This window comes from Macrotis lagotis, chromosome 1, assembly GCF_037893015.1.
Source record: "Macrotis lagotis isolate mMagLag1 chromosome 1, bilby.v1.9.chrom.fasta, whole genome shotgun sequence".
Taxonomy (NCBI): domain Eukaryota; kingdom Metazoa; phylum Chordata; class Mammalia; order Peramelemorphia; family Peramelidae; genus Macrotis; species Macrotis lagotis.
In genome coordinates, this window is record NC_133658.1 from 839,303,402 (window position 1) to 839,315,924 (window position 12,523).

Sequence of the window (12,523 nt, forward strand, 5' to 3'; positions counted from 1 at the left end):
AAATTGTAAGGCCAAAGTTAGCACAAGCAGAAGAGAATTGATTTATACTTTGTTGCATCTCAGCTTCTGAGGCTGCATTGAGCACACAATCATCTGCAAACAGAAGATCATGCACCAACACTCCCTCCACTTCGGTTTTGACTTGTAACCTTTTCAAGTTGAAGAATTTTCCAACAGTGAGGTAACTGACCTTTGAGGTCATGTTCATCCCATGTGAAGGCATTTGGTAACATGACTGAAAACATCATGCTAAAAAGTATGGGAGCAAAGACACATCCTTGTTTCACTCCATTGATGATCAGGAAGTCTTGAGGGCATCAACCACTATCCAGGACCTGGGCATGCTTTATGTCATGGAACTGACTTACAAAAGTGATGAACTCTTCTAGGCAACCAAATTTTGACATAATTTTTCATAAACTATCATGACTGATGATATCAAAGGCCTTGTTCAGATCTACAAATGTTGTATACAGATCTCTGTTCTGCTTCTGACATTTTTCCTGGAATTAGCAGCAAACACCATATCCACTGTTCCTCTACCCTTTCTGAAGACACACTGGTTCTCAAGGAGGTGACCATCTTCCAGGAGAAGTATCAGCTTATTGAAAAGGGACTCTGGCAAGAATCTTATCAGCAATGACTAAAAGAGACATACCCCTGTCACAGGACAATCTATTCCTTGTCACCTTTAGATTGGACAATAGAGGCATCTTTGAATTCCTGGGGAATAATCTTTTCATGCTATATAACCTGGAAACTTTCAGTCAGCATTTGTATGAGTGTTGGACTCCCCCCACCTTGTAAATCTCAGCTGGGATAGAATCAGCACCAGTTTCTTTGCCACATGAAAGGAGTGTAATTGGCTTTCAAAACCTCTTTTTTCAATTGGATCTAGGGACAGATGGACTTCAACTTGAGGAAATGGTCAATGACTTTTGGTATTGATTGAAAATGGTCTGCTAAGAACACAATGGGAAGGAAATAGAATCATAGATCATAGTTAAACATTATTTTTAAAACTAAGGGTTTGAAAGGGGATAAAGATTTATGCAAATTAAGGTAGGCAATATGCATAAAACTAGAATTTAAATCCTCTTTTTCTGACTCAAAATCTGATTTTTTTTCCATTTTATCTTCCTCCTCTGATAGATGCCTGCAAGTATTTGAAGGCTATCATATGGAAGATAATTTAGCCTTCTGCTTGGAAATAGACACAGCGTGAAAATCCAAGTCACTGATTTAATCACTGACCAGGATAGGCTCTTATATCAATTAATTTGGGGCTTTTTTTCCCATTCTTAGTTATAAAGCCAATTAATTATACCGTCTAACACACATTTATAAGAAAACGAGGAAAGATTTTTATTGCCCTTTTGACATAGTTTCAAAACTTTTCCCACAAGCATTGGATCAGTTCACAACACAGTTCCACCAACAATGCATCACTGTAGCTATTTTTCCATATTTCTTCCAATCTATCACTTTTTCTTTTCTGTAAAGTTAACTAATTTGATAGGTGCAAGTTTATACGTCAGACTTGTTTAATGTGAATTTTTTTTAAATTACTACTGATTTAGAGTACTTTTTCCTTATGATTATGTGTTGCTTTGATTTTTTTTCCTTCTGAAAACTGCCTTTTCATATTATTTGATCATTTATCATCTAGGGATGAACTTTACATATGTTAATTCTATAGACTGTATCTAATTCAGAAGTTCTTAAATTTTCATATGTCCTGAATCACTTGGCCAGGTTGGTAAAAATCAATGTATCCCTCCTAAGAAACACATTTTTTGATGAATAAATAAAATACAAAGACTTAAAACTAAGCAAATTATATTGAAATAAAATTAATCTTTAAAAAATTTTAAGTACTGAAGCTTAAGAATTCCTATTATATATCTTATTTTGTAAAGCTAATAAAAATAGAAATTGCATTACTTTTATTAGAAAATCTATGTTGGATTGTGGTGATCACTGTTTTAATTTTTAATTATTATAAGATTTCAGAGGGACAAATACCATTGTGAGTTTACTAGTTTAATTTAATCTTTCCCAATGGTGTTAACTTTTACCTAAAACTCAAATCCTGATGGAATTTATCAGATATATTGAAATATAAAGATTATTCCTAGGTTGATTGAATATAATTTTTTTAAAGTTTTTCAGTTCTAAATCTCTCCTTCTCCTTATCATTGAAAAGAGAAGAAACATTAGGTTTATTTTACATACAAAATTATTTCAAAACATTATTTCTGCATTATTCATGTTCTAAAACCAGCAAGAAAAAATAAAATAATAAAATCTATTTGCTTCAATCTATACTCTGAATATGTTAGTTCTCTAAGTGGATAACATTTTACATTATGAATCCTTTGCTGTCACTTTGTTTCATTTCACATAAATCTTTCCAAATTAACAAGAAACCAATCCTCTTTGTCATTTATTTTGGTAGCATGATACTCTTCTACACATTATTAAAACTGCATAGCAGTGCCTCAGCTGTTCTCTCCCATCACTAAAAGAACTGCTATAAATATTTTTGTACACTTTGATCTCTTTGGGAATATAGACATATTAATAGTTTTGCTAGACCAAAAGGTATTTGCAGTTTTATAGCCCTTTAGGTACAGTTCAAAATTGTTCACCAGAATGAGGTGAATTAGTATTGATAAGTATGAGGTGGCACTTTGTTGGTTTAATTTGCCTTAATTTTAGTTTGTTTTAATTTTATTGTCTAATTATTAGAGACATTTTAATTATTAGAACATATAATTTTCAAATATTGTGTATTTCTACCTCTGTTCAGAAGAACTGTAAACTGTCTGTTCATGTGGATTAAGTATCATGAGTTAAAGTACAGAGTCAGGAAGTAATATGAGGTTCAGGGAGCCCAGTAAGTCTATCTTGACCAACTCTAAGTGTAGGTACATAAAGTAATAGAAAGAGAGTAAGATGAAATGTGTTATATGGATCCAAATAGTGGTTAATCTATGGGATAGCACACCTTAAAATAATAAAGAATAAAAAAATCAAGCAAAGGAAACTTTTGTACCTTTATTCTAAGTAATACAATTTACTGAACCACAGAGTTCCCATGTTATTTGAAATATGGTTTAGAGAGAGTAAAGACTTTGGATACAGAAGCTTTGACTTTGTTATTTTCTGAGTATGTATTTTGATCCTACAAAGGACCAAAATAATTCTGTCAGATATTTTGATTTCTATTGTTTGCTCATTTCCCCAGCCTATGACTTGATGTTAACTCTTTGTTAAGGTGGGACTCTGCTCCCAGGGTGGAAGACACAGTGTCCCAAACATTTGAGGGTTTTTGCAGCTGTTTTCAGGGAAGCCCAGAGACCTCACTTCCTCCAAGATTTAATGATAGGCTCTGACTGCTCTCCAGGCCTGTGCTCTGGTCTATGTGTGACCACAAGTATACTTTTCTGTCCTGGAACTATAAGGAGAGTCCCTGTTCCACTATGGCAATAAAGCTCCTTTTCCTGAGACTAGGGCCTTAGATTGTAACCCAAATCTGAGTATGGGGGAATCATAGTGTCCTGCCTCAGTGAGATCAAAGAGACATCTGCCATCTCCCCTGCCTCCCTTACCATTTAGACAGAGCAGCTGCTGAGTAACTACCTGCTGGGGGCTCCCATGGCCTCTCTCTGGTTCCCAGGGCTCAGACTGTGTGAGGCCTGCAGTGGACTAGGCTCTATGTTCATTCTAGTGTAGCAGAATTTTCCCACTGATTTTCCAAGTTGTCCTTCGCAATCCCTGGTGTGAGAGACCTGGAAACTGTCACTGCTTCCAGGAACCCAAGGATCCCCCAGGGACCCAGGTTGGATGGCTGGAGCAGGTTTTCTTCAAAGTGGCCTGAGTGTGCTGTGGGCCCTTTCTAACCCTAGGGCATCCTTCCTGTAGATCTTCCAAGTTGTCTTGGGCTGGAGAATTGTTTCACTTTGACTTTCAGGGAGTTCTGCTGCTCTAAAATTTGGTTAGAGTCATTATTTAAAAGTGTTTGTGGTGATCTGGGGGAGAGTTTGTGGGAATTCCTGCCTCTGCTCTGCCATCTTGGGCTCTGCCCCCTATACAGACATATCTTAATAAATAATTCATTTGGGAGGTTTGAAAAAAAAAGAAATCTATGCGGTCCAAGGAAAGTTATCAAAGAAGAAGCAGATATTACTGCATTTTAATGTATAGTTTGGGGGAGAGAGTAGCCCAATTTTGCTGGATCATAGAATGCATGTGAAAGGGACTTATATGAGAGGAGTCTGAGAAAGTAAGATGTAAAACTAGAAAAGATATGAAATGGTAGAATAGACTTTGGCTATAATGCCTGCTAAGACCTGATTCGTGTACAAAGATGTAGAATGAGAAGAAACAAAGGAAAAATGGGAGTTTAATGAGATGTGAGGAGGAAAAACTAAATTCCACATTTAATACTCTTACCCACTCCACCATCTAGTAAGAGAATGGGATTCTGGAAGAGACTTTGGGAAAAAAAGAGAGACAAGGGGAGATCATTTGGTTTCAATTAGTTATGTATTTATGATTTATCCATTCTTTTATTAGTTTCATTAAAGGTATAATTTTTGTAATTAACAATCTGAGACTTTGCTCATTCTGAAACAAATTCCAAGGATGGCATATTTCTTTTTTTTTATTGTGAGACAATCAAGGTTAAGTGATTTGCCCAGGGTCACCCAGCTTTTAAATATCTGAGGCAGATCGTCCTAACTCTATTGATGCTCTATTCGCTGTGCCATCTACCTCTTCTAGCAGGTATATAAGACCATAGTAACTAACAGGGTCCCACTGAAGAATTTAATAAAGGAAAATGAAAATACTAGGTTTATAGGTAAGATCACATCTGTGAATTATCTGAAAGATCAGAGACAGATGGGGGGAGGGAGAGGAGAGTGAAGATAAAGATACCTATAAGCAAGGAAATTGTTTTATTTAGAGATAAAAAGGAAGAGATCACCTAATCTAATCTAATCTTTGAATTCCAGAAAACAAAAATGAGGTTCATAGATATTATAAGGTTAAGTGATTTAACCTGGAAGTCAATTTTAGGTTCTTTCAACTTCAAGATCAACATGCTTTTCATTTTGCCATGGTGTAATTAGGAATTACTTCTGCTAATAAATCACTAAAGATGTTCTAGATCTGTGGTACCATGACCTCACTAACCTGTTCAAATCTTTTGAATCTTTCCATTTGAATGAAATAGATGGAGTAGGTGAAAGGAAACTAATAGCCAAATAAAACCTAATTGAGGTTCCTCTAAGGGGTGTCATCATTTATATAAAAAAAAGGATCCTGCTGAGCAATATAGCTATTTTCCAGATTAAAGGAGGCATAAAGGGATTATAAAAGGTGGAAGATACTGAAGATGGGAATCCTAGTAAGAGTGTGTTTTTCCAAATCAATGATCATATTATTGCAAGAATCATGGTAATGCTAAAACTTAATACAATCATGAACAATTAGATCCTTGTATCATTCCATGATCTGCTTTGTGAATTATTTGTCTTGAAAGAATTTACTGACTCACTTTACTCAATGTATATTCCCTACTCTATTTTTCTTCTCATCTTTGCCTCATCACTACTGAGTAATGAATTGCAATCACTGCTCTCAAGATTTTTCTGTCCTTTTAAAATCTTTTATTTGCCATTTATACTTTTATAATGAACCTTGTCTCTATTTAAAGATCTGTTGGTGCAATAAATGAATGGACTACACCATGGAGAAAGACAAAGTAATCCTTGGAGTAATATATTAATTAATATATTTAATTAATTATATTAATTAACATATTTAACATTGTTGCTGTATTGAAGCAATCTCTTTCTTCTCTTTCTTGCTTTCTCCCAAAAAGGGGAAAAAAGACTTTAAAGGTTGTACTCTAAATCTCAAAGTTTCCATTAAGTATTATTGCCTACCACAAACAAAGGTGACTGGCAGAAAAATCTTGAAGCTTTAGCCTTAATATATTATTAGAGTTTTAAAAACTTGTTGGATGAATATGTGTCTTCTCTTATACTACATGATATGCATCATAAAGGCAGGGACCACATCTTATCTAAAGCTTTTGTCCTTCTACATTGTTTGACATGAGAATTGTTGTAGAAGCAATGTGTCGCAGTGTCCTATCCTGTATGCAACATCTAGGAAACCTAGAATTGAGAATACAACAAAATGGTAGCATTTAGAGCTTGAAGAAAGCTAAGAAACACAGTATATTGACCTTTTGGGCAGAAAAAGAAAATTGAAGTATGGGGGAATGGAAAGGACTTAATCAATGCCAAAGAAATCAAAAGTAGGAGAGGTGGGATTCAAACCTTTGACCCTCAAATGTAAATCCAGTTTTCTTTCAATAATATCATAGCTAATGCTACCTACCTGTACCTGAACAGGAATGAGTTTGAGAAAGGTTATAAGATAATTCCAATATGACTATTGATTGTATTAGAATGTAGGACCTTTGGGAAGCTAGGTGGCACAGTGGATAGAGCATCAGTCCTGGAGTCAGGGGGACCTGAATTCAAAGTTGGCCTCAGACACTTGATGTTTACTAACTGTGTGACCTTGGGCAAGTCACTTAACCCCATTGCCTCACAAAGCAAACCAGAAAAGATTGTAGGACCATCAAGTTTCCTGGAAACTTTCTAAGATACTGAAATGCTCTTATTTTTCCTCTCCCCATACATACTCTCCAGCATCAAAGGAGGGACATCATAGGAAGCATACGGAGTAGAGGGGAGGCTTGATGTCCATTAATGGAAGAGAATAGGGAACATCTGAGAGTGAAATTGAAACCTGGTCATTTCTCTTTCCATGACCCAAATGTTCTTTTCTCTGAACAACATTGTATTTATGTTTAATAATATCTTCCTAAGGCATGACTTTGTGGATAGGTGTCCTCCCACCTTAAAGGAGAATACATTATACTACAGATAGATTAAGTCCCCAGTGAACATTTAACATACACACATACATGAATACATGAATAAAATTCTATGTTTAATGAAGTGTTTAAAAAATTTCCTTATAAATGTAGATGATGAAAAGATAACAATATGTGAAATCATGAATATTTATCAAATACACCTTTTTTAAAGACAAGTATGTATAAAAAATCAGTTATTTTCATAGCTGTCATAATTGTGTTTCCTAAAGAATTTCCTTTTATTCTCTTCCATGCATTTAAAAATGTCTTACTGGTATATTTTGCATTCTTTTCATTCCTTTATTTTTGCATGAACAACATTCTCACTAACTTTCCTCCTCCAAAAATCCTTCTTCAATAAAGAAAAACACCATACTTATAACAAACATAGTTAAACAAAATAAATCCAAACATTTCCAAGTCCAAATGTTTCTCTTTTGTTACTTTAGAATAAAGATACAAAATTTCATTCAGATAAATGATTGTTTAGCAAGTTATGGAGTTTCAGAAATAAATTTAATCCAAGACTCTCTGTAGCATTAAAAAAAGATGATTTGTTTCTAATACACAATTTTGAGGGAGTTAAAAACAGAATGTACAAATTGGAGGATATAAAGAGACAACTGAGGTTAGGAGAGGGTAGTCTGGTGACATAATTTAAATTGGATGGGGGCAGCTAGGTGGCGGCTAGGTGGCATAGTGGATAAAGCACTGGCCTTGGAGTCAGGAGTACCTGGGTTCAAATCCGGTCTCAGATACTTAATAATTCCTAGTTTTGTGGCCTTGGGCAAGCCACTTAACCACATTTGCCTTGCAAAAACCTAAAAAAAAAATTGGATGCCAAGGGAAGGGGAAAATAATCTCATGACCTCCAAAATAAGATGACTTTGAGATTTAACTATACAAAATGGTGGATATAAAGAGGGGGAAAAAATCACACTTTTTAAAAATGTAACATTTCTCCAATTATTACTGGGGTTCTCGGTCCCTGGGATCACTTATTTAATATTAGAGATTTTCTGTAAGAATAATAGGTTACCTGACGGGGCATTGTAGGCATAAGGGCAGAGACACAACAATACAATCATAATCTCAGGATTATGAGAAAAACTTTGATAAACAGACTATAGACAAATCAAGGCAGCCTTGCAAAATTTAGAGGGCTTCCCATGGACTAATTTGAGGGGGAAGATTTATATATCATCCAAGTAATCAATGAGACTTCGAGGAATTTCAGTTTTTACATACCACTTTCTCTTTTCATGACTTTACCTAAACCATATATCTGATACACTGCCTGCTATTAATAGACTGAATTAAAAATCTTAAAAAGAATCCAATTCTGCCTTGGAAAATGAGCCCTTCTGTCTCTTAGATTTGTCAAAAATATACTTCAAAATAGGAAAATGATTTCCCTTTCTTTACAATTGTCAATGCAATTTTACCTGTAAAATCATTAATCCAATTTTGAGAACTTACTACTAAAATATATTTAAGGAGCGGCTAGGTGGTGCAGTCCTGCTACCCTAGATAGCATCAACCCTGTTGTCAGGAAAACTTGTGTCAAATGTGGCCTCAGACACTTACTACTTATATGACCCTGGGCAAGTCACTTAATTCCATGGCCTTCAAAAAACCCCACAAAAACATGATTAAGGCATATGTAGCTCATTAGAAATATTTAGAAACAGATTTTATATATATGTACCTATCTACATATATATTAATATACATATATTTATCCTTATTATTAGAGAAATTCTCTTTTTTACTCAAGATTTTCTCCATTTAATCAGAAAATTTTTACAAATTTGTCTTATTCTCTCTTTTAAGGATATTATCCCCATCTCATAAGATATATCACTAAATTTTATACATAAATATTTAACTATAGCAAGTGGATGGTAAGCTCAAGAATTCTTTTATTTAGTTGCTTCAGATATGGAATTGACTACAACTCCAGATTAAAATAATAAGATCTTTCATACTTGCATCTTATTATTACAACTAAGATGTTTCATCATTTATCAGTCTATCAATTAATAAGTTTGGCATGGCAATGACAGATTTCTAATGGTCGTATGACCTGATAATAGAAATTTGATATGAAAGGAAAAAAGACAGGTTAGAACAATAGCAAGACTGTTTCTTCAAGGGCATATATTAATCTGACACAAACTAAATCAGAGAAAACCCCCTTAGTTCTGATGAATTCAAGGCAATAGTCATAATTAACAGTCAATCACACAGCAAATTTTGACATTATTCATGGGTTATCCAAATCAAGGTCAGAACTAAACCAGTGGGAAAATTTCCACTTTAATTAAGGAAATAGCAAAATGGGGAAATTGAGTAAAGAGGATTTTATTTTGACCTATGTCAAGGTCATCCCCTCAATTTTTTCCAGGGATAGACATCCCTACTTGTAGCAGGTCTCAGACTTTACTCCCGTTAGGTAACACATGACATTTCCTTTGAATGGTAGACTATTGACCTATTCAGACAATCAGACAATTCAGAAATCATATCTGAAATAAAAATTTATAATAATACTAAATTACATTCCCATGAGACTTTATCACAAATAGCCATATTTCACTAATCACAACTTAAGGTTAGGTTGTTACTGATTTTTCTCAAGTTTCAATAAACAGTAAAAAGTGAGTATATTTAAGTTTATCTCATTTATCCTTCATTTACAAATTGAGACTATTTACATTCTGGCAAATCATCCATACAGCAAATACATGCTAGTTGTTGCAAAACCCCAGAAAAATGCTGACTAAATTAAATCTTCACTCTGTATTGCCTATTAACCCATAAGGAAAGAGTAAAATCTTTAAAGTTAAGGTATAGCGTTACTATAATTTATATAAATGATAGCTATATACTGCCAGATAAAAACTCATTCTTTAATATTAGAAAACCTTTAATTCCCCAACTTTAACTGTGTATAGTCCTGGTCTCTCAAGTATACTTTAGAATTTTATCATGAATAACTTCCATAAAATTTTTATACATATGAGTCATTTTCCTCTTTCTTTTAATCTCCTTGAGAAACATCCTTTTTATAATTCATCATTCACATCTTATTCCCTAAACTATTAAAATGCTTAATAATAGCCCTGCGTATCTGTTTAGTCTTCACACTGTAGATGATGGGGTTAAGAACAGGTGGTATAAGGAGGAAGACATTGGCCATCATGGTATGTATGAAAGGGGGTGCTTTCCGACCATATCTGTGCACAAGAGACAAGCTCACAAGGGGAATATAGAAAATAGCAACTGCACTAATATGAGAGACACATGTATTAAAAGCTTTGTGTCGCTCCTCGGGGGATGCAATATTGAGCACTGATCGAATGATCATAATATAGGATATGAGAATACAAGGACAGTCAATACCTGTTGTTGAAAAGAGGGCAAAAAGCCCCATGATGCTGTTGATCCTGTTGTCATTGCATGAAAGTTTGATCACATCCACATGGTAGCAATAAGAATGAGAAAGGACCTTTGACTTACAAAATGATAGCCTTTTCAGAAGAAGAACCACTGGAGTCATGATTGCAACATCTCTTGCAACCATGGTCACACCAATTTGAGCAATTTTAGTGTTAGTTAGAATGGTGGCATAATGAAGTGGGGCACAGATTGCCACAAAACGATCAAAGGCCATGGCTAGAAGCACACCAGACTCCATAAATGTTAGTCCATGGAGGAAAAACATTTGAATGATGCAAGCATCAAGATTGATCTCTCTGTAATTGAACCAGAAAACTCCCAGTGTGGTAGAGAGAGTGCAGATAGTCAATCCCAGGTCAGTGGCTGAGAGCATGGAAAGGAAATAGTACATGGGTTCATGGAGGCTCTGTTCACGGATCACAACAAACAGAATCAGACTGTTCCCAGAGAGGGCAATGGCATATAAGAGGCAGATGGGAATGGAGATCCAGATTTGAAATGCTTCAAGGCCAGGAAATCCAGTCAACAAAAATATCAGTGGTTGGGAGCTGGTATTATTGAAAGCTGACATAGTGGACTGAGGAGACAAGAATAAATAATAAAATTTTATATCCTAAAAAACAATTTATAATTTATAATTTATTCACACAGTTAATCCTTACCCAAAGGATACTTGAGAATTTTCCTTTCTAGATCTTTGTGGTAGTTTGGTTATTTATGTGATTTCTTTAAAATGTATTTTGTTGGGTGGCTAGGTGGCACAGTGGATAAAGCACTGGCCCTGGAGTCAGGAGTACCTGGGCTCAAATCTGGTCTCAGACACTTAATAATGACCTAGCTATGTGGCCTTGGGCAAGCCACTTTACCCCATTTGCCTCACAAAAAAAACCTAAAAAAAAAGTATTTTGTACCTTATAATCTGAGAACCCTTTTTATAGCTTTATATAATTCCTATTCTATTAACTATCAGTGACTGATCCTATAGAAGACCTATCCCTAGACATCCCTTCCTCTTTGTTTTTGCTTGTATAGGATGCTTACCAGAATTTCTGTGTAGAATAATGCCATGTTCATATCTGTATGTGTTTGTTGTTTTGAAGCCTGGGAGTCCCTATCCCATCCATACATAAAGCTCAGAGTCTACTCAAGGGCACAATTATTTTTCTGTACAGAAAAGTTGACCTGTTCCATTTTGATCTATTAATACAACCCTTTTTTGTAAACCTGGTAGACTTTTCACTGAGGTCCCATTATATTGGAACCTCAGACTTAGATGGAAGACTTAGAGAATTCACTCAAATTGCATAACTCACTGCAACTCAAAACTCCCAACTTCAAGAAATTGATCAGCCTCATTTCCCTGATAGCTATGATGACATTTATGCTATTAAACCTGGCAACAATGACATTTCTAAGAATAAATGTGAGAGGGAAATAGCTAATTTAAAGAATTTTTATTAAAAAAGCTGCTTATTCAAGCTAGGAGAAGGAAAGTGGTTAGTGCTGTTTCTAGTATAAATGTGAATTCCAACATAGGACTTCACTGGACATACTTAGAATATTATGAGGAATCAGTCCAGAAAAAAAAAAAAGTGTCCATGAACAGAGAGAATGCTAACAAAAACCTATTCTTGAACTCTCAGTTCAGTTCCTCAGTAAAATTGAGGAAGAGAAGAAAGAAATCATCTCTAGAGTAAATATTTTGAAAGTGCTTTGATAGATGACTGGCTTATGTAGACCTCTGCTTAATTTTCCATTCTCCTGAAGCTTAATGAATGATAATTATTATTCATAGAACTATAAAGCATCTGGAAGATAATAAAGCTCAGACTGCACAATCAAGTTTTCAATATCTTTATGATCTTAATGGTTCAGTCTTTGATATAAAGTAATATATGTCTAAAACATATTATACCATACTAAGTAATTAAAAATCATTTGTTAAATGTTTACAATGTGTTCAGCTCTAGGGAAGATTTCACTTGCAAACTAGTCACCTCACTTTGAAATTAAACTTCTGTTTGATTCCTGACTCTCTTGTCTTTAGCCTGCTCTGTTCCACAGGTTAGGTCTGGTTGACAATAGAAATACCTAATT

At 34.7% G+C, this 12,523-nt stretch overlaps 1 protein-coding gene across 1 annotated transcript; it reads right to left on the reverse strand.

Annotated features, from left to right (window-relative positions):
- Positions 1–10,046: 10,046 nt before the first annotated feature.
- Positions 10,047–10,997, reverse strand: LOC141489143 (olfactory receptor 51F2-like). The gene has a single exon (XM_074189862.1). It carries the CDS (start codon positions 10,995–10,997, stop codon positions 10,047–10,049), a length of 951 nt encoding a protein of 316 aa, XP_074045963.1.
- Between the last annotated feature and the right edge of the window lie 1,526 nt (positions 10,998–12,523).